Source organism: Mirounga leonina, unplaced genomic scaffold, assembly GCF_011800145.1.
Source record: "Mirounga leonina isolate KUSES-001 unplaced genomic scaffold, KU_Mleo_1.0 Mir_125, whole genome shotgun sequence".
Taxonomy (NCBI): Eukaryota; Metazoa; Chordata; class Mammalia; order Carnivora; family Phocidae; genus Mirounga; species Mirounga leonina.
The window spans coordinates 337,153-363,309 of NW_023270305.1; the positions used below are offsets into that span (position 1 = coordinate 337,153).

A 26,157-nucleotide genomic window follows, 5' to 3' on the forward strand; every position below is an offset into this window, starting at 1 on the left:
TGTCACCTTTCCTTCCCAGGGTCCATACCCCACGGAAAAGGCAGCTTTTCCTTTCCAACTCTGGAAACTGACGATTTCATCACAGAAGATAGAACCCTGCACACCTGTTAAGGTCGGCTTGGTCCCCAGGGGTCCAGATGCCCGCACACCGAAGGGCTGATTTCATGTTGCCTCCTGCCTAGAGGAGGGCGCTGGCCTTCAGAGCCTCAGATGTGGTTTATCCTCCCCAGTGCACCCTGGAAGGCTTTTCTCCTGCCTGATTATTGCCAGAACAGAAGGCCCTCCACCCCCATGGGTTGGACCTCCAGGCGGGCGACGGCTACTCTTCTCTGACAACCTTTCCCCTCTCCGGAGTGAAGACGTGCCTACAGCTGTGCGGGCAAGCACGGACTGGGCATCTAGCTGAGGGCAGGCTCACAGCAGCAGGGGCTCGGCAGATGGGGACGCATGTGGCACTGAGCAGAGCCTTGGGGGGACCTCACGGCGGGGGGCGCAGCACAGCCCAGTGGGACGTGGCTCTAAGACTTTGGACCATCAAGGGGCGGCCGGGTGGCTCAGTTGGTTAAGCGTCTGACTCTTGATTTCGGCTCAGGTCATGATCTCAGGGTCGTGAGGTCGAGTCCCGCATCAGGCTCCGCGCTCAGCCGGGAATCTGCTTGAGCTTCTCTCCCTCTGCCCCTCCTCTCTCTCTCTCTCTCAAATAAATAAATAAATAAATAAATAAATAAATAAATAAATAAATAAATAAATAAATAAATAAATAAGACTTTGGCCCATCAAAGGGCACTGCCTGGCGTGGCTCTGCTCCTTCCCCAGGGAAATGGCCACGACGTTTCTCAGAGCCGGGATGGAGTGTGTTTCCTGGCTTCCTGGCATTCTGCCGCCTCTCAGAGGAGCGTGCCCCCCGCAGAAACCAGGAGACGCACTTCCAGTGCTCAGACCGTCCCAGACCTCCGCACGGGTTGGGTCGTTGTCACTTTCGACTCTGAGGCCTTTTCCTTCCTGCCTCTCGTTGAGCTGCCTCCCGCCCCGTCTGGGAGCAGGTCCCGCACTCAGCTCCGGAGCAGAGGGCTGGGGTTCAGGGGAGGCGCACGGAGCTGCCCCGGGAGGGGCTGGAGCGGTGAGTGGCCGCCGCGGGCCATCAGCCCCCGTCTAGTGGTCCCGGGCCTTCCCCGCCGCCGCCACCCCCGGGCCAGCCCCCCGCCCGGGCCCACCTCACGGCTGGGACACACGGCTTTAGGCTTTATATGGCTGGTCACCATTCAGAAGACACTTTCCTGAATTCAGGGAATTAAAAAAAAAAAAAGGACCCGAGAGCAACTGCTTTGCTTTGATGATGTGCACTCACTTTGACCTTGACAGAGACTGGAGTAACCACAGGACGAATTCTTCTTTTTCTGAACACTTTTATCTCATGAATCGTTGTATGAGGTTTCCACTGGAAAATGCGGGAAACTGGTTGAATGTGTTCCATTTTAACAAAATAATGATGTAAAACTGTAAACATTTTACGTCATTAAATTCAAGGCCTGATCTGTCTGGTGGTGAGAAAGAAAATATTAACTGCTTTTAAGAGAAATATTTGTATTATTAAAATAGTAATGGCTTTCCTCTTTGATCGAAAGAAATGATTTGGGCTTGGATGGGCAGTAGCTCTCGCTTTGGGGGGTTTCGGAGCCACTCCGTCAGCGACCGTTGTCGGAAGGCTCCACGCGCCATCCTCCGGCTCGGCAGTAAGAATCTCCGGGTGATGGAACACCTGATCAAAGGCCGCCTTGCCAAGCAATAAAAGTTCATGGAAACACCCGTTTGCCTGCGACGACGACAGGCCTGTGGGTCTGGGGACAGCGCCAACGGGCCCTGCGTCTGTGTCCCAGAAGCTCTTGCATGTTGCAGGCGACGCCAGGGAGGCTCTGTGTTGGTGGTAACTGTGACAAGCTGAGACCTATTCTGGCTTTGGCAAAAGCTGACGTCACACCCACATGCCCCTTTGTTCTGAAGCCCTCCCAGCTGCCCCTGAGGGGCCTGCCGCCTGGCCCCCGAACCGCACGCCAGCCAGAACCTTCTTCCAAGGCCGGCCACGCCTGTGCCCCCCAGGAGTCCCACCTTCCAGTCAGCCTGTGGCTCCCCTGGCCCTGCCTTGGATTCACAGACATCCCTGGCAAAGCGGCTTTCTCATCTGTCCGCTGGGAACGTTCTCGGGCTCTTCTGGCCTCAATGCGGGGACGCTGTACCTTCTCCCAGGTGGGACGAGAGTAAACCAGTCCCATCAGGCTGGTGAGAGCAGGTGTTCCTCAGGACCTCCTCCAGGTGGGGCCGGGGTGCCCCCCCACCCGCCGCAGCTGCAGAGGGAGCTCTGTGCCCCAGGGGGAGGGCAGAACAGCAGAGATCAAGGAAGCCTGGATTGTTGGGGCTGCAATGCCTGGAAGAGCCTCCAGGACTCAATTTCTAGAGAGGGAAACTGAGGCCCACAGGGTGAAAGTGGCTGCATGTTAGTTAACTGAGGGCTCCAGCTCCCGGTCCTGTGCTCTCCGTCCCTCACACCTGCCAAGGAGGGGCGCAGGCCTCTCTCCAGGGAGGCAGGCGGGCTGTGGCTCTCAGCAGCCCCAGCGCCAGGAAGGAAGAGTTGGGTAAGGTCTAAAGCTTAGACTCAATCCTTCCTACCCCGAGCGAGGCTGGGTTCCAGGAGCTCGGGTCTCACCCAGGGGCTGGTTAGACATGCAGACTCTGCGGCCCCGCCCCAGAGCCACAGAACAGTAATGCACGCGTCAACATCTCCGGGCAGTTGCTGTGCAGAACCAGGGACATGTTAGAGGCCCCAAGGGAGCCAGTCTGATGAGCTGTCCCCAGTCCCGGTGCAGAGAGGGCCATCCGACAGGGGAAGCATCTCAGGCTCCAGGAGAAGCCCGCCGACAGGCCCTCCGCAGAGACTGCAGGAGGAGTAGCTGGGAGAGCACCTGCGCACCCACCGGCGGGACGGCCCCTGGGTCTGCCTTCACGCCTGGGTCTGCACGCTGAGCACCACTTGCCAGCAAGCTTGAAGCTGGATCTTTCGAAAGAACCAGGAGTAACTGCATGTTGGAGGGGGCTCAGCTCCAGCCAGAGCCTGGGCAGGGGGCAGGGGCGGGGGTGCAAGCCCAGTCTGGTCGGGGGGTCGGGGGGCCTGCAGGGCAGCTCCACAGCCTCAGCGACAGTACTCCCGCTCGATGCTGGCCATCAGCTCCTCTTCCGAGCAGTCGTACGAGATGGCCGAGCTGCCCGACTGCCTCTCGGGCCTCCCGTGGCTGCCGCCCGGGGCTCTGTGAGCCAGAAACATGGACAGGGGTGTCAGGAGACAAGGTGTCACCTTCAAACTCGTCATCTCCACGATGGCCCCTTCAGGGACTTGTGATCCGTCCTTAAACCAAAACCGAAAACCTTTGCCCTGGGAAAAAATTCTTAATCTTTTATAAGAGCGGGCCTCTGCCTATTTCTCTGGCTTCATTGCCTATGACCTTGTCCGCCCAGACCTTACATACCCTGCGAGGAAGCCAGCCCCCGGGGCGTTTCAGGGTCAGGGCCCTCAGGGTGGAAAGGCCCGAGTTCGAATCCCAGCTCTGCCACTTACTAGCGCTGCCACCTTGAACAAGGCATTTGCATCTCTGAGCATCAATTTTTTTACCTCTAAAGTGGAGCTGTATTCATAAGTTCATTCTGGGGCATAAATAAGATAATGCACAGAGAGCACGTGACACTGAGTCCTGCACACTGCACAGCCCTAAGCAAATGTGAGCTGCATTGCGAGCTACCCATTTGCCTGATTTACTCCCGGGGCCTGCACCCTTGGGGGCGCTGAACGGAGCTGCTGCTGCAGGACAGGACTGGGCATGGCAGAAGTGACCAGAGTCAGACCCTGTTCCTGCTCCCTGGGCTCCACAAGGTGGTTCCCATCAGCCTGCACCTGGTGGCCCACCCCCTCTCCGACTTTCTGGACATCATAGGGACTTTGGGGTGGTGTTCACTGTACCCCGAACTTCCCTTGCTTTCAGGCTGCTCCCTGGCAGTGTTGCCTGGCACTGGCCTTGGCCTGCCCGGAACCTTTGACAGCTGGGGCGGTGTGGGCATGGGTCAGGCTGCGTGCTACCCGCTGGAGCGGATGCGAGGTCCGCAGCCCAGAGCTGCCCGCCGCCGGCGGTGGGACAGTGACCTCCCGCGGCCTGTTCTGCGGTGCTGGAGGAGAAGCCCACGCTGCTCTGCCGCTCAGGCCGCTGGAGCGACTTCCCCTCGCACCTGTGAACTCAGGGAGCCGGGCTGGGGGATCCTCAGCGGCAGGTGCAGACAGGAGCCACCAGAGTCACCAGGCGTCCCCTCCATGCACCCTCAGCTTCTGTTACCCAATCCTAGGACCTCAGGTCGGGCCAGCCCTGCCCTCAAAGCCAGCCCGACAAGCTCAGCCCTGCCGTTTCCATGTCTCCCCGCCCTTGCCCCTCAGGAGAAAGATGTAGATGTCATCAAGGATGATCAGGACTCGGGGGCGCCTGGGTGGCTCATGCGGTGAAGTGTCTGCCTTCAGCTCAGGTCATGATCTCGGGGTCCAGGGATCAAGCCCCGCATCGGGCTCCCTGCTGGGCAGGGAATCTGCTTCTCCCTCTGCCCCTCCCCCCTCTTGTGCTCTGTCTCTCTCTCTCTCTCTCTTTCAAATAAATAAATAAAATCTTAAAAAAAAAAAAAAAGGACGATCAGGACTGGGGGGTCAAGGCCCACATGGCCCTGGTTCACATCAAACGTTCCTTTCAACAAGCGTCTATGAGACACCTACTGTGTGCCCGGCGCTGTGAGGGACCAGACCCGAGGCAGGGGCCCACGCGGCCTCCGTGAGCCTGAGCGAGACTGGGAGCCGACCTCCGTGGGTACCTTACGGGTCACGGGTGTGGAGGCTGGGTGCCGACAAAGTGGGGCGAGACCCCAGCTTGACGAGGACGGAGGGGAGGGCGAGAGTTTGCGGGAAGAGATTTTAACTGGGCTTGGAAGGGTTTTTCTCTTCAGCACTTTATCACAAAGACTCCCAAGCATATAGAAAGGTTGAAATTGTAGATTCAATAATTAAGTAAATACACACTTTTTTTTTTTGCTGTATTTACTTTATCACACATCTACTTCATCTGATTTTTGGAGGTATTTCAAAGTAAACTGCAGATGTTAGGACATTTCTCCCAGAAATGCTGCTCTGCTGGGTTCTGACAGCAGAGCCGGGGGGTAGGGGAGGAGGCCGGGAAGGAAGGGGGGCTGCTGCCTCTGAGATCTGCGTCGGGGGTGGAGGGAGAAGGCCCCCTGAGGGCCTGGAGGTGTGGGGGAGCCACGGCAGATGTGGGCCAGGAGGCCTGCTGCTCCCTCCCCGCAGGGGCTCTCCTTAGAGGCCGAAGAGCCCAAGTTTGGGGACCAGAGGAAGGCTGCTCCAGGCCTGACCCCGGGGAGGGCCAGTGCGCCCTCAGAGCTTGCCTCCATGGCCCGCTCCTCCTTCCCGAGGCAGCAGGGCGGGCTGCCGGAGCCTGACAGAGCCTCGCATGAAAGCAGGTGAGCCAGGGAGGGAGTAGACTCCCGGGAGGGTGGTGAGGAGTCTGAGCAGCCACCGCGAGGGTGCAGGGAGCGGAAGGGGCCCCTTCAGTTAAAAAGCAGAAGAAAGAGCTAATTGATTCCACATAGAATTTAACCCTTCTAAATTCCTCAGGTTGATGAAAACTGGAGAACGTCGTGCTAATTCTCTTTAAAATCAGTGGAAACAGTCAGCCAGAGCTGAGCTCTGCGCCGTTCCTTCCGCGGGGCCCACGGGCAGGTGTGTCCCCAGGTCCCCAGCACAGAGCTGCAGGCTCGGGCGCCTGGGTCGGCCCAGCAGAGCTGGCCGGGGCCCCTGGGGCGGTGGCTGCCCTCGCACCCGAGACCACCCCCAACCCCTGGCGCCGAGTGCCAAGCCCACCCCCAGTCCATACAACGAGAGGAGGAGGGTCTGAGGGAGGACCAGGGCTCTCCACGGTGCTGAAGAAGGCTCTGGGCCTGGACCACTGGTGTCAGGGTTTTAAGCGTTCCCACTGCTTCGCCCTCTACGCCAGGGAGGGGTCCCAGCCCGCTCCCACTCGAGAGCGGTGGCCAATGGCTACTGCGTGGCACTTAGCGCCCTCTCCACCTCGGGGAGCTTCCGGCTCTCGGTGACCCCCAGGGCCCTGGGCTAACTGCAACCTGCTGGCACAAAGTGTCCTCAGCTGGAAATGCGGCCGGGATGCTCCTGCCTCCTGTCTCCTTGGTGACCTCCCACGCGGCCTTCAAACCAGTTTAACCCTTACCAGCTCCTCTGTGAGCCCTCAGGCCGCTCCTGTCCCCTCTCTGACCTCCCCTGAGCCCACTGCCTGCCCTTGTGAAGAGACCAAGCTGCTCAAGGAAGGACCCCTGCAAATGTGTGTTCAGTAAGGGAAACCAGCAAGCTTCTTGCCCTGAAACCATTTGGAATTGGTCATAAAAACAGCTATTACGTTAGAAGTTTTACACCTGTTCACATCGGTGGTCTTGAATCCCAGAGTCACCCACATCCCAGGGACGGGGCAGATCACTGTCATCCTTTTAGAGGTAAGGAAGCCAGGAGGGTATGGTGGGGGAGAATAGGCCAGGGGCCCAAGGTCATCCCAGCCAAACCTCGTGCTGGGCTGCTTTTGATGCCCTGAAATCCTCACACGGCCCAGAGCCATGTGGGATGGCCCAGAGCAGAGAGAGAAGCCCTGGTCTCTGGGCCTGGGGTCCTTAGCTGACTCTTCCCAGGGGTTTTAAAAGCATTTTCCTGATAAAATTGTAACAGATTACAGGGGGTCCATCTGCCATCCCTCTAGGCTGTAAACTCTGGAAGGCTCATCTGCAGATGTCCCACGGCACACAGTTTCTGAGTGAACGAGTGAGATCGGGAATGCCCTGGATGATCTGGATCAGGGCCTCTCTCAGGGGGACGATGACAGTGGCTGTGAGGCCGAGGGCTTCTGCACACGCCCGTGGCCGGGACCTTCCCTGGAAGGAGGGAGCTGCATCGGGCAGGTGAGCTGGGACCTGGGAGCCATGGGGTTCTGTGGGCATCTGGGGCGGAGGCAAGAAGCTGCGGCTTCTGGCAGAGGAAACGTGCTCACCCCAGCCTCGCACTCACCTGGAGACTCTGCCGCTCTCTGGGTGCTCGTCAGCGCTCTGTTTGGAGGACACCTCGAGAAGGACAAAAGGAAGAAGCATCAGAAGATCGTCAGTGATGCTTTCTGCCAACAGACACAGGCCACCATGTTTAACCCAGGACTAGATAAACCACAGCGGGAAAGCCTCCCTCTGGCTCTCCAGTTGCATCTGCCTACTTCACAGGTGGGAAGACTGAGGCTGGGGCAGGGGGTGACTTTATGAAGCTCACACATGTGGCCAGTGACCTGGCTGCATCCCCATCTCTCATCTCCAGGGGTCACATCTGCCTTCCACTTGGCTCTGCCAAGCTCTCTCTGTCCCCAGACAAGGGTGTTTAGACGGAGCACACGTTTGTCTGCGGGCTTTTCCGGAAGTCCGTGCCAAGCCCTGTGCCTGCACCAGCCCATGCCAATGACCACAGCTTTAGAATGAACCTTGACATCTGCTAAAGCACGTCCTCCCACCTTTTTTTTTAAAAAGAGTCTTGACTACTCTCGGTTCTTTGCATTTCCCCATATATGTATTGGAATCAGGTTGGCCTATTCCGTGGGAAAAAAAAATCTTGGGGATTTTGTTGGGGTGGTATTAAACCACAGATCATTTGGGGGGAATTGATACCTTTATAATAATCAGCCTTTTGATTTATAAACAAGGACTGTTTCTCCATTCATTCAGGCCTCCTTTAATGTCTTTTTTTTTTAAGTCTTTATTTGAGAGAGAGAGTGTGAAGGGGGCGGTGGGGAGGAAGGGCGGAGGGAGAGGGAGAAGCAGGCTTCCCGCTGAGCAGGGAGCCCGATGCGGGGCTCGATCCCAGAACCCTGGGATCATGACCTGAGCCGAAAGCAGACGCTTAACGACCGAGCCACCCAGGTGCCCCACACAGCATCACCTTTTTTAAATAAAATTTTATTTTATACCTCTTGTTGCAGAAATATGACTGAAATATATATATTTGGGGGAGTCGGTGAATTTACCAACTCTTGTATTAGCCCTCATAATTTATGTGTAGATTCTTTTGGTATTATTTTTGTTCTCATTCACCTATTCTGGGAATAACAGCCATTCAATTTCCCCCTAACTTTTCCAGACTTCTGGTACTACATGAAAAGAAGTGATAATAACAGGCATCTTTGTCTTGCTCCCTTATTGAAAGGGAAAGTTTCCATTGTTTCACAACTTAATGCTTGCTGTGATTTTTTTCTTGAGCATCTGGATCAGAGCCTCGTCTGGGTGCTATGCGCTGGGTCATTTCTCCAGCTCTGTCTTCCAATGTGCTGATCTCTTCATCTCTGTCTAATTTCCTGCTAACCCACACCATCGGGATCTTTAACTTTGTTTATTCTAGTTTCCATTTCTACAAGTTCTGTTTGGTTCTTTTTCAAATACACCAGGTCACTTTCTCTAGGCCCTTGTCCTTTGCAGGTATTTTCTTTAAACATAATAAACATAAATTGAATATAATCTGTTCCTGGTAATCCAAACACCTGAAGTCTTCACCGATCTATTTTGGAGGGGGGAGGGGCAGAAGGAGAGGGAGAGAGAGAATCTCAAGCAGATTCCCCACTGATCGTGGAACCTGACACAGAACTCGATCCCAGGACCCTGAGATCATGACCTAAGCTGAAATCAAGAGTTGGATGCTTAACTGGCTGGGCCAGGCAGACGCCCTCCACTGATCTAGTTTTGTTGACTATTTTTTCTTCTGGTTTTTACTGGGTTCCTTGCATAGTTGGTTATTTTTTTGTTGTTTGCTGCTCCTTGTCCTTGGAAACTTCTTTGTGAGTATTCTCTGAGTCCTAAGAGGAAGATGACTTTTTGCTGGGCACCTCAGGAGCGTTTCCAGTCTGGGACCACTTGAAATTAAATCTATGCATTCAGGCCTGGGATTGGGACCTTACTTATTCTGCAGACATTGGGGAGTTTTAAAGGTTTTGGTTTTTCCCTTTTAATAGTGGAGCAATTGTGTTCTCTCATTCCATGATCCTACACTGCCAATAGACAGAACTGGGCTTTTGCCCCCACAGGAAGCTGGTTGTGTTCTCTCCAAATTCTCTTGTAAAGCCCTCCTGCATCCTCGGACTCGGAGATGTGATCACATGGATCAATCACTCACCAGCCATTCACCCAGCACCCCAGCATGCCCCATGCTCTATCAGCTGCTGGGCAGACCTGCGCTCTATGCTCTTGAGGTCCTGGCAATGTCGCTGGAGAAGTAAGTCTTAAACACATTGAACAGTTAGCCAGATGTGTAAGAGCACAGAGCTGGGGGGCGGGGTGTTGCTATAAAATGTGCAATTGGAGAGGGTGGGCAGTACGGTAGTCAGGGGCGTAAGTTTTGAAAGAGAGACAGACCAAACCCTGCCCTAGCAGCTCTGCGGTTCGTGTGGTTGTCCTGACCTTTCTCAGCAGTGGTTTTCCTCGTGTGCAAAGCAAGTTTACTGGGAGATATTCTAAAGTCATTCCAGAGTGCCTGGCACTTAGTAAGTTCTCAGTAAACATTAGCTGCTATCGTTTCTATTATCATCAGACCGATGTTGTATACCATGCCGTCCTCTAGTTATTAACCTGTTAGTGTTAGTTAGTCCTCCCCAGCAAGAGTACCACTTCTCCAAGCTGGGCACAGGATAAACATGAAGTATTTTCCGAATTAAGTTGAATGTCAAGGTGCTGGGTTGTTATAATCTTGAGTTTAAAGTCTATATAGCAGTTGGCATAGTAGAGTAAAAATAGCATAATAGAGAAAAGGGTTCAAATCCCAGTTGTGCCATTTAATAATGATATGCCTTTGAGTGGATTGTGAGGCTCTCTGAGCCTCAGTTTACCCATGTGCCTAATGGGGACTGAGCCCTCAGGGCTGCTGCGAGACGGGAGATTATCCATCCGGCTCATCTGTAGTGTAACCGCCATCCTACAGATGACCAGTAAACACCATCTGAAGTATCTGAACCAACGTCCAATCTAGGCCAACCTCTGACGAAGGCCCCCTGGAAGATAACCAGATTGCATGATGTGGTTGGTCTAGGGAGCGTCCTGGTCTTCGAGGCCTAAGCAGAGGTTCCTGTCCAACATTTTCTTCCCTGTGAAATCAGCTCTGACGTGTCTCTTGGGAAACATTAGCGTTGGGAAGTGAAGCAAGCACACACTGGGCATGTCCTGCCAACGCGGGCCCCGTGGGGCTGCGCAGGGGAAGGCCAGCCAGCCTCGACGCGCTGTCCAGTAGAGGTTGGTCTTGCCTCCACTGCAAGTGGAGGCTGGCCACACGGCGAGGGTGAGCAGCCCCGTTCCAGCCGTGTCCCCAAGAGCCGACCACGGCTGTTGGTGGCTGGGGACCTTGCGATGGGGGACTCCATATCATGGCGCGTTTCTTGGGACACTCATTTTTGCCTTTGGGGAGTATAAAGATGCAGAGCAGGTGACTCTCAAGTCAGCAAGGGATTCACAGTAGGAAGAGGGACAGGGGGGGGATAGAGGGAAGAAAGAGGACGGGAAGTAACACACACACACTTAACCCCACTGCCTCTTGTAACCACCCATCCCATCTCAGAGCAGCTCAGACCATCTGAATGGTCTTTTTTTTTAAGTTGGCTCCACGTTGGGCGTGGAGCCCAATGCAGGGCTTGAACTCACGACTCTGAGACTGACACCTGAGCTGAGATCGAGAGTCGGGTGCTTAACCGGCTGAGCCACCCTGGTGCCCCTGCATGTTCTTTTTAATTAAAAACAAAATTCTGGGGACGCCTGGGTGGCTCAGTCGGTTAAGCGTCTGCCTTCGGCTCAGGTCATGATCCCAGGGTCCTGGGATCGAGTCCCGCATCGGGCTCCCTGCTCCGCAGGGAGCCTGCTTCTCCCTCTGCCTCTGTCTCTCTCTCTGTCTCTCATGAATAAATAAATAAAATCTTTAAAAAAAACAAACAAAAAAACCCCCCAAAAAAACCAAAAAACAAAATTCTGTGATAAAATACACATAGCCTAAAATTCACCATCTTAACCACTTTTAAGCATACATTTCAGTATTAAGTACATTCAAGTACAACCAATCTCAAGAGCTCTTTCCATCTTGCAAAGCAGAAACTCTGTCCCCATTCAACAATTCCCCACCCCAAGCCCTGGCAACCGCCCTCCTACTGTCTCTGTGAATCGGACCAGCTTGTCTAAGTGGAATCCTACAGTATTTGTCCTTTTGTGTCTGGCTGACTTCAGCTGGCACGTCTTTGGGGTTCATCCATGTTGGAGGAGGTGCCAGAATGGCCTTCCCTTTTAAGGCTGACTAATATCCTATTGTGTGTGTGAACCGCATTCGTCTGTCAGGTTGCTTGCACCTTTTGGCTGCTGTGAGTACCACTCTTGTGAACATGGGTAGACAGAGATCTCTCTGGGACGCTGCTTTCAATTCTCTCGGGTACACAAGAAAGTCCTCTTATCACTGCCACCAAACTGCCACCCTACAGCTTTTGGTCATGGGGCCTGCCTACATGCCCAGGGCCTCTGGAGAAGAAAAGTAGTACTTTACCCAGCCATCCCCGAGCTGCTTTTTAGACATCATCCTATTTGCACCCTTGTGCCCTCTTGTCAGTTTCTGCGGAACCAGCCTTTGTCATCACCTACTTTGGCTTTGCCCCTCATCACCAGACTGTGTGAAGGTTGTTACACATACAGTTTCTCCCAGCGGGAGGGCAACTGAGAGTCAGACCTTTGCAGGATCAGCCCGTCTCCTCCTGCCCGCTGCTTTCCCTGCCACTAAGGGGGACACCCTGCTGGCCCCGGGGAGCAACCAGGACGGGGCACACCATCACCCGCACACACCCTACAGCAGGGTTCGGAAGGGATGCGGTGCTCTTGCTTTTGTAATTTCCCCCATGGCTCAGCCTTGGTATATCTGCTCCATGTTTACTGAGGTTTCTTTCTGTGCCCGAGGTCTGAATGCACGGTTCTTTCTTTGTCAGTGCGTTTCAGCCTTTCACTTGACTTTGTCACATGTGGAGCGTGTTAGACGCCCTCCCCGAAACACAGCTCGCTGAAGCTGCAGAGGGAGCTTGGACGAAAAGCAAAGACACAGCAGCCCCTGCCGCTGCTCCCGGCCTAGTGCAGACACACGTTCCCGCCCGGGCGGCCTGCCCCCTCTGGGCCAGACAGACCCCGGGGACCCCGGGGGCCCCGGGGGGCCGTGGCGCCTGGGCTGGGCCGGCGGCCGTGGGAACCGGGCTGAGCTCAGGGAGCGCGTGAGTGTGTATGGGCGGGCGATGTGTCATCACTCGCGATCCCAGGCAGGTTTTGAAGAACACACCAGAGCTGAAGGAGCAGCAGAAAAGAGGAGGAGGAAGCGAATCAGATGATCTCTTAGTCTCCCCAGACCCCTACAACTAGGGTTTTTTGAAAAAAGCAAAGAATCAATGGCTAATTTTTAGGAAATCCGCTGCATCTTTTATTTACCAAAATGTCTATGTTCTGCTTCTTCTGTTTAGAGAGTCCTCCCCTTTAACTCTTCATGTTCAGCTTCATATGTATGTATGTACACATATCACTGATACAGAGAATTGCCATATAACAAGCCACAGATGTTTAAGGAATTCAGTTTGGTGGGCTTCCACATGTGCATGGACCTGTTAAACCATCCCTGCGGTCAGCACCCTCGGTGGTCCTCCCTGCTTCCCTCGGCCGCCCTCCCGTCTCCAGGCAACCACTGATCTGCTTCTGGTCACTGCAGATTCGTGCACCCTCTCTGGAAGCCGAGACCCGCAGAATCATACAGCGTGCACCCTTTCCCTGGCTTCTTTCCCTCAGTGTAATGATCCTGAGATCCATCCACGTTGTGTGTAGCAACGGTTCACTGCGCCCAATGTGGGGCTCGAACTCACGACCCCAGGATCGAGAGTCGCATCTTCCACCCACGGAGCCTACCAGGCATCCCAGTAAGTTTACTCCCTTTTATTTCTGGGTGATATTCCACAGCCTGGGAAGCCTTCCCCCTTCTTCACTATCGAAGAATTATCCTTCTTCGAAGCGCAGGTTTGTTCGGTTGGTTGGGGTTTTTATGTTTCATTATGGACATCTGAGCACATAAAGTGGCGAGAACAGCGTGAGGGCACCTCCTGGCACCTGGCCTCCCGGCCTCAGCGAGGTCCCGTGTTGGGCCCTCGGGCTCAGCCTTCCCGCCACCAGGGGGCGCTCCTGTCCCCACACAGCCCCACTCCGCGGCCTCCCAGGCAGCAATCACTGCGGGCCAGGTGGGCTCTGCAGGGAGAGCTGTTCTGCGTTAATAAAATGACAACCAGACTTTTTCAAAAGGAGGCTCTGACTCTGAGACCACCGGTCGAGGAGCCCTCACCGCCCTTCACGAGGCCATGCCTTCGGGAAAGTGTTTCCAAAGAGAATGAAAGCCAGGCCGACCTGGAGAAGCTAAAAGGGGTGGGATTGGAGGAAAAGGACAATCAGTTGCATTTATATAGTGTTTTCTCACCTTATAAAGCATGTTCACGTACATTTTCACATCATTATAAACACTGGGGACTCAGCTGGACTCACGGATGGGCCGCAGGCAGCCTGTTGCCCACCCTGGGAGCGGCCCCCATCCAGCGGCTACTTGCCCTTGCACGGGGAGGGAGATGACCTGGCGTGGCTCCCGGGCCTGCCCAGCCCTGGGGCAGCTCCCCCTGCTGAGCCCCAAAGGCCTCTGACGTAAATGAGATGTGGGCCTCATGGTCTCGTGTCCCTTTGGGGCTAGCAAGCTGATTCTCCAACTGGAAAGAGACCACTGGGTTCCTGGACATTGGCTGTCGGGAGGCAGAGTTCAGCGGCCACCCGAACTGGTGGCCTTGGGCTGGGAGCTACCTTCCGTGCTGGTATCGGGCTCCTGGCCCCAAGGGAGGTAAGAACCTCTGCTCTGCGCAGATCCCTGCTGGCCCCTCACCTGTGGGAACTAAATCTCCTGGGCCCAAAAAGTCTTCACCAGCACCTCTGGACGTCATGCTCCTGACAGCGACCCCCCCCCCCCAACCCCCGCCTTCTTTCCCCTCTCCAGCCAGCAGCCAGCAGCCACTGCTGAGGCCTGGGTCAGGCCAGGCGCTGTGGGGCTGTGCTCTCAGCCACCGTCCTGCAACCACGGAGGGAGGGAGCCCTCGGAGGTCCCACATCCTGCCCGCTTCTCCAGGCACTGTGCATCTTACAGTTGAAATCTCGCTGTTTTTATAGGTCCCCTGAGGGGAGGATTCTTCCTGCAGGGTTGGATGTTCTCCAGGCTTAGCATTCTTCTCCCCCAGTCCATGTGCTTTCCCCCACAGCAGCCCGTCTGCATGCTGCGTTCACAAACCATGAACATCAGTGGACATGAATTTCGGACAGCCCCAGGAACTCGTCTGCCTCCCACCTCAAACCCGGGTCAACTACACAAGCAAGAAGCCTTGGCGCCGTTCTGGAAACTCGCCTTCCTTTGCATGTCATACCCAGATGTCATCTGGGCTTCTCCCACCTCCTCGGCCCTGGATTAGTGCAGTACCCTCCTACCTGAGCGTCTCACTCCTGCACAGTCTCCTCTCAATCCCTACCCCCTGCCGCTTCTGACCTTCCGAAAGTGAGGCTGGCCAGGAGAGGAGGCACGAGAAATAAGCTGGTGTCTCTGGGGAAGGGACCCGGGGAAAAGGTGGGGACAGTGGAAGGGACACTTTCTTTTCAGGGCATCTTTCACATCTTCTCTCCTGTGCATTTCTATTACCTCTTCTGATTTCAAAATCAACATTTAAGTATAATAAACACAGAAAACCTCCACTTGCTCTGCACTGTCTACAGGATGAAGTTCCACCCCTTAGCCTAGAGGGTTGTGAAATCATGACTCAAAGCGATATGGTTGCCTTTTGCGCTCCATCTGTCATCACCTCGCTATCCAGCCATAACGGGCTGCACGCTGTTCTCCTAAAGCACTTTCATGCCTCTGCGTGCTTCCACACGCTGTTCCCTCTGTATGGAAGGCTCCATCCTTTTCCCACTGCTGGAAAACTCAACTGATCCTTTAGAACCAACTCAGATGTCAGGCTCACTGGGAAGACGCCTGCCTCAGATGGAAGTATTCCTTGCGTGTATAATCCTTCCTATATATCTCTACTGCAAGAATTCCATGATGAATGACACATGTGCATTTACACAACCCTCCACAACACAGTTAGGAGCTTTTTGGGGATCAGTACTAGTTTTACTCTTCTATTTTTCCTAGATTGCTCAAATACCACTTACTGCCACTTAAATTTGTGTGCTTTGCTATAGATTGCATCTGAATGCAGATGGACGGTAACTGTTGTCAAAATAATGGCTTTTTTTTTTTTTTTGCCAAAGTCCATCATATTACCCATCATGTTTAACTCTCTCTGGTGATCTGCTTTCCAGCCACGTAATCATTTTGACTGCTGTATTCACCCTCACATCCCATAGCAGCTGTGAACCAGGATTACGCCAAAGTCCTGGCTGATGGTAATAGACAAGGATTATCCTGGTCCTTCTTTGCTAGAGCAAAATGGAACCTTTGCAAAAATGGTGGAAGATGGATTCATTCTGCCTAACTAGAAGACATGATTGGCCTAGACCTTCTTTTAAAAAAAAATGTGCTACCTTTGCAACAACAATAAAGTTCCCAGAAAATGAGGGGCGCCTGGCTGGCTAAGTCAGTAGAGCATGTGATTCTTGATCTCGGGGTTGTGAGTTCAAGTGCCGAGTTGGGTGTAGAGCTTACTTAAAAATAAGATCTTTAGGGGTGCCTGGGTGGTTCAGTCAGTTAAGCATTGGACTCTTGATTTCGGCTCAGGTCATGATCTCAGGGTCCTGGGATCCAGCCACCTCGAGCTCTGCACTCAGCAGGGAGTCTGCTTGAGATCCTCTCCCTCTGCCCCTCCCCCCCTCGCACTCTCTTTCTCTCTCTCTCTCTCAAACATAAATAAAATAAATCTTTAAAAAAATAAAAATAAATAAAATCTTAAAAAAAAAAACTTTCCAGAAAACAAACTTCCCTAGATCTTGATCAGCCCAGATTTATTAGGCAGGAGGGGAGACAAAGTCTCAACTACATAACGTGGTAGTAAAGGTGCTGAATTTGGATTCTATCAAAATTTCCTCTTTAAGAGTGCCCTTGAATTTCACTAGTGCATTTAATCTCAAAAACTTCGTTTATCCAGCCCATTCTGGGACTGAGATTTTTTTTTAAAGATTTTATTTATTTATTTGAGAGAGAGAGACAGAGATAGCAAGAGAGAGCACAAGCAGGGAGGAGAGGGAGAAGCAGGCTCCCCACTGAGCAGGGAGCCCAACGCCGGGCTCGATCCCAGGACCCCAGGATCATGACCTGAGCAGAAGGCAGACGCTTAACGACTGAGCCACCCAGGCGCCCCTGGGACTGAGATTTTTATGGTTAATTCCGTATCCTACCAGAGCCATCCTTGACTATCCACTACCACTTCACTGTAAAAACAACCTTCCTGAAAGCATTGACTACACTCTGGTTCCTTGCCTCTCATTCTCCATGAACCTCAGCCTGTCAAGCTTTCCCCACTGCTCTTCCCGAGGGCATTAGGGACCAACAAGTTGCTAAGGTCAGTGGTCAGTTCCCTGGCTTCATCCTATTCATCCCATCAAACAACATTTACAAGAGCTGGTCTCCTCTCCCTTCTTGAAACACTTTCCTCCCTTGGCTTCCAGACATGGCATCCTCTTGGTTCCCCCCCTCACCCCGCGTTACTGGTTGTCCCCTTTGGCGTGTCCCCTCATCTTTTCCACATCTGAATACGAGGTCACACACATCCACGGCCACAGCAGTGCCTGGCACCCGGGCAGGTGTTAGCCGGCATCGTTGTTATTGGCGTTCTGGTCGACCCTCCATGCTCCTCTGTTCTGCTGGATCCCACACTCACAGCTCCAACCCCAACGTCTCCCCTGAGCACCGAGCTCTTACAAAGACAAGCTCTTCACTTGCCTCACTGTTTGGGTGTTGAACAGGCATCTCAAACTTACACATTCAAAACCAAATTCCTGATTAACACCCCAAACCTGCCCCTTCCCCATTTCCACGTCAGCTAACAGCAACTACGTCCTTCTAGCTGCTCAAGCCCAAAACTCTGGGGTCATCTTTGACCCTTTTCTTTCTCACACACCCCACAGCCAATGCACTGGTTAACTGGTTGCCTCTCTTCAGTCTGTGTCCATAGGCCAACCACTCCTCACGTCCCTCACTACCGCCCTCTGTTCTCAGGGATCCCTGTGAAAGCCTCCTAACTCCAGTCCCAGCTGTGGCTCTGCCCCACCCCCACTCTGTCTCCAACACGGCAGCCAGTGAGGGTGAGCCTTAAAACAAACCAGGTCATCTCTGTTCAAAACCCTCCAGGGCTTCCCACCTCCTTCAAAGTAAAAGCCAAGGGCCTAACAGTGGCCAAAGGACCATCATGCCTTGCCCAGACACCGGGCCACCATCCTGGCCACCATCCTGTCTCCCACTACCCTGACCTTGCCCTCTCCAATCCAGCCACACTGCCCAACCCGCTGCTCTTTGAGCAGACCCTCCAGGCTCCACCCCAGGACCTCTGACTGGCTGACCCCTTGGCTTGGGACACCGGTTCCCACAGAAGCACGGCAGCCCTCACCTCCTTCAAGGTTTTGCCCAAGTCCCGCCTCCTCAGTGACACCTTCCCTGCCCACCTATTAAAAATGACAACCTAGACCCACTCCTGTTCTCCCCAGGCCCTGCTGCTTTGCTGTTCTTTTTTTAAAATACATATATTTTTTTCTTTGAGAGAGAGAGACTGGGGGGAGGGGCAGAGGGAGTGGAGCAGAGAGAATCCCAAGCCCACTCCACACTGAGTGTGGAGTCCGATGCCGGGCTCGATCTCATGACCCTGAGATCATGACCTGAGCCAAAATCAAGAGTCAGACAACCGACTAAGCCACCCAGGCGCCCCTGCTTTATTGTTCTTTATGCTTTATTTTGTTCACTGTTGAACTTAAGACGATCAGAATGGTAGCAGAGGTTTTGTCCGTCTGGCTCACTGATGTATACCGAGCACCTAGAACAGTACCTGGCACGTGTAGGTGCTCTAAAATATACACTAAATGCATGGATCAAGAATAGACGGTAATTTTCCCAGGTAATAGAGCACTGAGTGGTGGAGATACTGCTGCATGGTTAAAAAACTATGACTTGATCAAATAACTTAATAAAACCCAAGCCCAAACAATTAGCTTTTCTCACATAATTTTTCCATCCTAAATAGTTTTCAATTTCAATATCCCACTAAGATACTGTTGATTTTAAAGTTCCACTGGCTTTGGGAAAAAAATTCTGCTCTGCACACCTAATACTGCAAGGCACAAAGTTAGAAATTAATCCAGGACGGTAACAGGAGATGGTTTAATTCATGGTACATGAATTTGATGGATATTTTGCATTTATTAAAATAATTAAGAATACTATGCAGCAATATAAAAAGCTGTTTATGAGGGGCACCTGGGTGGCTCCGTCGTTAAGCATCTACCTTCGGCTCAGGTCATGATTCCAGGGTCCTGGGATCGAGCCCCGCGTCGGGCTCCCTGCTCGGTGGGAAGCCTGCTTCTCCCTCTCCCACTCCCCCTGCTTGTGTTCCCTCTCTCACTGTGTCTCTCTCTGTCAAGTAAATAAAGAAAATCTTAAAAAAAAAAAAGCTGTTTATGAAATAGTTGAAGTATAAAAATCCAAAGCAGAATATTATAATTCCAATGATATCAACATAATGCCACTGGGACCACTGAAGTAGCTGCTATATGTAGATAACATTTCTCATATGTACCTATATATATAGGTAGATAGATATAATTGATTTAAATACCTCTTAAAAGGGGCACCTGGGTGGCTCAGTTGGTTAAGTGTCCAACTCTTGATTGCAGGTCATGATCTCAGGGTTGTGAGACTGAGCCCTGCATCAGGCTCTGGAGCCTGCTTAGGCTTCTCTCTCTCTGCCCCTTCTCACCCCCAATCTCTCTCCCTCTCTAAAATAAATAAGTAAATAAAGAAATAAAAGTAAATACTTCTTAAAACTTAATATTAAAAATCCCAGTTTTAGAATATGGCAATACTTCATTCTTACCCAGCAACCTTAACTGTATCAGGAAAACAACCAAGAATTAAGTAACAAGACAAAAACGCACATTTGATTAACTAAAATATTTGCCACAAAGCCCATTGGCTGAAGAGATGATTCTTCAGGCCAGGGAAGAACCTCCCCCAGGCCTGACCTCGGAGGGTCCTGCTCTTCCTGGAAACACAGAATCAGCAGGCATGGTTATGTGATTCCAACCCCCAAGTGCAGCTCAGAGAGGCGTCCACTAGGGCCGGGGATACAGAGAAGCTTGTTTGGTTGCATACAGACCGACAATGGCTAAAATGTGACAGTGGAAAGACGGACCAAGGCAGAGAGGCAGTAACAAGCATCACAGCTGTTAGGGCCATTTTGATAATAAGGGTACTGCTGAGAGTCTGATCTCTGCTCTGCCATAACTGTGTGGCTTTAGTTAAGTTGCTTAACCTCTCTGTGCCCCTTTTCTCTTTCCCACCTGTAAAAATGGACGATAATAAGATGAAAAGAGTTAATGCTTGTTTGAGACCCAAGTGCACATTAAAATATTAGCTATAACTATTCTTGAATATAGTCAAGTATAATCCATAATATTCAGGATGATGGTTCAGAGATATGCATAATCAGTGTCTAAGAAATTCTAATCAATAGTGGTGAAAATTTTTAAACGTGGGTGCTTAAAGGGATAATTTCACTTGAGTTTGATATTGTCTTATGAAGAATACCTCTCTCCTCCAAAATGCTAGACAGTTTAGAACCTAAGGAAGGTTTTTGTCCTTCCCTCCCAGAGAAATTTAAATTGTGTTATTTACTTGCTCAATCAAACATTTGCTCTGTCCTTGGGAACATCATTCCTAACATTTTGAAGAAGGGCCGACTTCAACCCATACATAGAAGTCAGCCCTTTGGTATTTAGCTGGATCAATATTGATCCATCTAAATGCCAATTTTTTCCTAGCTCAATGATGTCTTGTCAACTCAGAATCTTATAAGATGTACAATTGCCAAGAGAATCAGTCAAAGGACATAATCTATACAGCAAAAAAGCATAAACCCCACACTTGAGTGTACAGGCAGTTAACCTTCTGTGACCTTTACAGTCAAGAAATTAGGAGCCCTGACCTTTTCACTTCATCTCCCCACACCTGAAAATAATTGGACTCGAGGAGCTTTCTTACAGATCTAATAATCCTAAGATTCTAGGATTCACTCAAGAAATATTTATGGCACAGGGGCACCTGGGTGGCTCAGTTGGTTAAGCGACTGCCTTCGGCTCAGGTCATGATCCTGGAGTCCCGGGATCGAGTCCCGCATCGGGCTCCCTGCTCAGCAGGGAGTCTGCTTCTCCCTCTGCCCTCTTCCCTCTCGTGCTCTCTGTCTCTCATTCTCTCTCTCTCAAATAAATAAATAAAATCTTAAAAAAAAAAAAAAAGAAGAAATATTTATGGCACAGAGGATACATACAATCCACAGCCAGAAGAACCACCACGGCTGGCCAATTCTCCCTCCTAGGCACCTCCGTCTCCCCTTCGGCTCTCCGACTCTCCTGCTCCACTCAGGACCTGCTCACCCACACCACCGAAGCGGCCCCCAGCTGGCCATCCTGGCCCCACGCTTACTTGGCCCAGGCCATCCTCCCACAGTTGTTGGTGTCATCGTCCTAACACACAAAACGCCGCTCCCCCTGGCCCTTCAGAGATAGCCACAGCTTTTATGGTAAAGTCCAAACTCCTCAACGTGGGAAACTCCCAGCATGACCTGCAACAGCATGGCACGTACCCCTCAGCCTCTTCAACCAGGCCCTCCACCCCCACCGCCTGTGCACCGTAGACCCCGCCCCTTCGCCTCTGCCCACAGGCACGTGGGGTTCTCTCTGCACAAATGCTCTTCCCTGCTTGTTTGCCTGGCTAAAGCCACAGATCCTTCCAGATTCAGGTCAAGTGCTGTCCTTCTGGAGTGCCACCCTGACTTTTCCAGGGGATCGGTCGCTCCTCTTGTGGACTCTGTGCGGGTCTGTCTCTCACCATGCCCTATTCTGGTTTTTGTCTGCGGGTCTCTCTCTCCCCACTAAACAGTGGATTTCTTTTGGGCAAGGACCGTGTGCCATCTGTGTTCGCTTTAGCACCTAGAGGGGTGCTGGGCTCATACAAATGACTGGGAGAGTGAGTAAGGCAGCCCTGCACCCTGACAGTCACTGATATTCAGGACATCGGGGGGAAATCCATTCTTTTTCTTTTCCTCTCGTTTTCACTTCTAGAATTTCCAAGGCACTTGAAACTTGGACACTAGATGATTGCTTCCATGCTCTGAGAATTTCCCCCAAATTTCTCAACCGTTTATCCATTTTTAGTGTTATATAACTGAATGGTGATGTAGTCTTGAAGGAATCTTGTGAACAAATTCAATCCTACTCACTGCGGCTCACTTTGGAAGGGTAGCAAGGGGACAGGGGACGGGCAGGAGGACGGGGGGCGGGGGGGGGAGGAGATGAGGCACTCTGCACTGTCTGATTTGAGCCAGTTCTCCGCCCTACCCCTCACAGTGGCACTTTCAGGATTCTGCTGCTTGGTGGTTGCCCCCAGAAGACACTTCCCTGGGTCCTGGCAGTTAAGCAAAGCCTGTCGGGCTCCAGGGAAGGGGGTGCTGCCTTTGGCATCCTCCTCAAGCCCAGGAGCTGACAGTAAAGATCTTGTTCATTCTGCTCTGCTGGAGTGAAGACTTGCCAAACCGAAGTGCTCGTTTTTATTGTTTTTCTAGAACAACGGGACTGTTATTACAAGTGTTCTGGAAGAGAGGATTGGGAAGCCAAAAACAGATTCCACAGCATCTTAAAAATAGCCAGTAGCATGTGAATTGCTTGACTAGCAAGGCAAGGCTCTTGATGTGTCTGACACATTTGTGAGCCACTGTTTGGCTACCGGTCCCACCACTGCGCAGCCTCCTCTGGAGAGAACAGCCAGCACGCCTGGCCAAGTCCCACCTAGGCTGGAAGGAGCCTGGGAGGCTTGCTGTGAGGGTGGACACACAGCTCTGGCCAGAAGCCAGCCGGGGAGATAGATGCACTTCTGCCAAGGGATGTGTGCCCCCTGCTCTTCCAGGCTGCACCCCGCACTGTCACCGCAAACTCGAGGCAGCGAGACCAGCACCCAGAAGGGGCAGACAGGGAGAAAATCAGAGCGGGTGTTAGGGAAGGAGAGGCCGCGTGAGCAGCAGGAGACCTCGGAGGCATTCGGAGACACCCAGACGGTGGGCGACACTCGGGGCAGGGGGACAGGCGGCGCGCAGGCCCAGGGAGCCCGGGGGGGGGCGCGGAGGCGGGGGGGAGGAAACACGCGGCTGGGGGGCGGGGGGGGGCTGGGGGGGCTGGGGGGGCTGGGGGACGGGGCGCCGCCCCAACGGCTCCGCGGGCCGCCACACTCACCGGGCTCCCGGCCGCGGCTGCGGGTCGGGGCCGCGCCGGGCCCCGCGGGACCAGCTCCCCCGGGCCCCAGGCCGCCGACTCGGCCAGCAGCTGGTCCAGCAGGCGCAGGGTCTCGTCCCCGCCGTCGGGGGGCGCCGCGGGGCCGGGGTCGGGGTCCGGGTCGGCCGCGCCCTCAGCAGCCTCCGCCTCGCGGGCCTCCTCCCGGGTGGCTGCCGCCGCCGTCGCCGAGACCAGAGGCCGCGTCCCGCCCTCCGAGGCTGCCCCGCCGGGCCCCGCCGGCCGGCTGTCGGGGCTGCGCAGCCGCCTCAGGGCCCGGCCGCTCCGGCTGCTGCCGCTGCCCATGGCGCCCCCGCCGCCCGCCCAGCAGGCGGGTCTCGCCGGCCGAGCGCGGCCCGGGGCGGGAGCGCGGCCGGGGCCGGGCGGAGGGGGGTGCGGGGAGCGAGAGCCGGGTGCGGGGCACTGGGGTGAGGGGTGGGGGACACTGGGGCGGAGCGTCCCCTCCTCAGTCTTCTTCCCCGTCTCCTCCTCCCCGCCTGGGGTGGGGACCCCTTGCGGGTCCGCCTGCCGGGCTCTGGCTCCGCCACCTTCGGGTCAGCCAGGTACCCGCCGCCTGGAACTGAACCCTCCCCCGGGCGCCGACCGACCTTGGGGCGAACTCGGCGGGGCTTTTTGCTCATTTATGGAAAACACTGCGTGAGGACGTGATGAGAGGGGAGGTGATATCACAGCCTTGCCCCATCGGGCTGGGCGGGCGGTGGGCGACGTCGCCTCTCCGAGCCTCCCATTCCTCGGATGGGGTACAAACACCCGAGGACTGAGTAAGATAATGTGCGGGGTCTCACACCTCAGTGGCCCCCCAGCCTCAAATTGCCGCCCCTCTCTCTCCCGCGCCCGGGGGGACCTAAACGTGACAGAAGGATGGAAGGGGCGACCCTCCGCGAGGACAGCCCCTCCAGCCTTCGGGCGGGCGCCGCAGCAGAAAGGGGCAGGCCCTCCTTTCGTCCCCCCCGCCCCCTGCCCGCCCCATCTGAGACCCCGAGCCCCAACGCTGCGCCTCACCCAAAACCTTCATCATAAAAAGTAATCACTGTTAGGAAAGAAAAATTATTTAAAAAAGGGAACAGAGAAAGCATTCCCCCGCCCCGAAAAAAAGCAAAGGAAATACCAATAGGTACTAATCATAATTCTAGCTTTTGGTCATTGGATAGTAAAGAAATACGTTTATTATTTTAAGTGAACTAACCCCCAAGTAAAGAAAGGAGGCTCCTCAAAGCTGTTTCCTTCAACCCCAGGGATGTTATTGTTGGTCTTGCCTGTGTTGTGCTTAGACTTGATTTCTTCCTCTCTTTTTCCCCACTTACTTAAAAACCCAACTTTTCCAAAGTAAGACAGTGCCAACGCCCTGAGTCTCACTCACCCATGTGGACTTGGCATTAACCAGAATCCTGACTGAGCTGCAGAACAGTTGGTCAGATGAAATGTTGGCTAATCTTTTCCAACCGTGGACTTGAAATGTTACTATTTTATCACTCCAGGAGTAGGGATTAAAAACTTTATGCGGGAGAAAATGGAATAAACATGGGATGCAAGTCCATTTCCATTCAGTTTTATTATCAACAGACCAAGGAAGTCTTTCTAACTTCCTTTTTTTTTCTTCTTTTTTTGACATGCAGTCTTAACCATCCAGATGTAGGAGATGGGCCAAATATATTATTTGAAGTCATCTGGGTGTCCCAAGTCTACAGATGTGTCTAATCTGGAAGCTGTTGATATGTTTTCTCGTTAAGAAAAAAAAATCTCATCTTGAAATTCTTTAAGCCTGGGGTGGGGGTGGGGGTGGGAAATGTTCAGAGGGAAAAGACATTTTTCTTGAACTAAGCTCAACTAAGTTTAATCATTTAAAGGAAAACATGTTTTACTTCTGCCCAAATAGAGTCTAGTCATGTGACTCATGGTTTAAATATATCCAGAGCTCTGTGTGTTCCACCTCTCAGGGCAATTGATGTTTCTGACCGCTCTAGATTCCAACCTTGTTTCCCCAGACTTGTCTAGCTCCTTTGGCTTCAGCAACAGTAATGCCAAAGCCTGTGCTCTTTCCATTCTTGAGAATCCACTTAAAATCAACTACATTTGGAGACCTGGCTTCCATCAAACATGCTAAAAACCCATATTGATTTTTTTTCTTCTTTTTTTTTTATTTTATTCTTATGTTAATCCCCATACATTACATCACTAGTTTTAGATGAAGTGTTCCATGATTCATTGTTTGTGCACAACACCCAGTGCTCCATGCAGAATGTGCCCTCCTCAATACCCACCACCAGGCTAACCCATCCTCCCACCCCCCTCCCCTCTAGAACCCTCAGTTTGTTTTTCAGAGTCTATCGTTTCTCATGGTTCGTCTACCCCTCCGATTTCCCCCGCTTCATTCTTCCCCATATTGATTTTATTAGAAGTTTCCCATAATAAGCAAAAAACCTAAGTTTTCCCACATGACGAATGCCTCCTAAGATCATCTCTAGAAATAAACAAGAATCTCTGTCCCACGGGGTTAGCAAAATCCCAGGAATATTGGGGCATTGAAAATGGGGTCTAATCCCTCTTATGGAGGCATCTTGGCAGCCACACGTCTCCAGCTAAAGGACTTCTTTATGCAGTGACTGTGGTGGTGGCTGGTGAGGGAGATGGAAGATGAGACCCAGCTCAAGAGCCGGCTGCTTCATTCCTGGAAAATAATAACTTCCTTGCGGTGAGCAAATTAAACTTCAGCAGAGAACTGTAGTTGTTGATACTTTAGCAGGAGATGTGTCCTGAATGATGCTTTCCTTGGCAACAGGACTAGCCTGGCATCTGGAGGTGAGGCAGGTGCTCTGCTTACCACAGCCCAAGGACCACCCCCCTCTTAAAGCCCCACTCAAGTGCCCTGCTTCTGGGACTCCCCAGATCTATTCTCCCTGCTCAGGACCTCTCTATAATCGTCCCCCATTCCCGACACATCGGTAGCCGTTATGTAGGAGAGATATACTGTGTAGGTTCTGGTTATTATGAATATACAGAACGATAGTGTTTATATTCAGAGGAAAAATGAGACAGCATTTGAAACACAGGCAAGCCATGTTTCTATTTTTAATGCTTAATCAGTAACTTGAGAGAGCCACAGGGCTATCAATTATTGCTGATACATTTGGACAGCAGTAATCTCATAGAATTGCCATTGTCTCCTTGCAAAGTGTCCACGCTTTTGCATTTAGTTTCATGACTTCACCACTGAGAGGGGTGGGAAGAAATGTAAGCAAGAGTTGATACTATTCATTAAGGATAATTAATGAATTACAGAACTCTTCTGCAGTATTTACTCAGAAATAAGAAATCTTAAGTCCTCAGCGTTGGCATGATGGATTTGGCCCATTCTATAACGTTGTGAAAAGTTCTGACCACAGGCAGTAAAACATGGATGACTTATACCCCGTTTATTTATTT

The 26,157-nt window shown here is 52.6% G+C and overlaps 1 protein-coding gene across 1 annotated transcript; it reads right to left on the reverse strand.

Moving 5' to 3' along the window:
- Positions 1-1,369: 1,369 nt before the first annotated feature.
- On the reverse strand, positions 1,370-23,019 carry CYS1 (cystin 1). Its single transcript, XM_035000571.1, has 3 exons — positions 22,678-23,019; positions 7,160-7,212; positions 1,370-3,299 (listed from the first exon to the last, which is right to left on the reverse strand). The coding sequence occupies exons 1-3, from the start codon at positions 23,017-23,019 to the stop codon at positions 3,185-3,187; spliced, it is 510 nt and encodes a 169-aa protein (XP_034856462.1). The 3' UTR covers positions 1,370-3,184.
- Between the last annotated feature and the right edge of the window lie 3,138 nt (positions 23,020-26,157).

What these genes read in the sequence shown, in the direction of transcription:
- CYS1 (XM_035000571.1), bottom strand. Translation starts at nt 23,019, where the DNA reads ATGGGCAGCGGCAGCAGCCGGAGCGGCCGGGCCCTGAGGCGGCTGCGC. An exon ending in CAGCCGCGGCCGGGAGCCCG is followed by an intron (nt 7,213 to 22,677) that starts GTGAGTGTGGCG and finishes GTCCTTCTCGAG; the next exon opens with GTGTCCTCCAAACAGAGCGC. An exon ending in GAGAGCGGCAGAGTCTCCAG is followed by an intron (nt 3,300 to 7,159) that starts GTGAGTGCGAGG and finishes TCTGGCTCACAG; the next exon opens with AGCCCCGGGCGGCAGCCACG.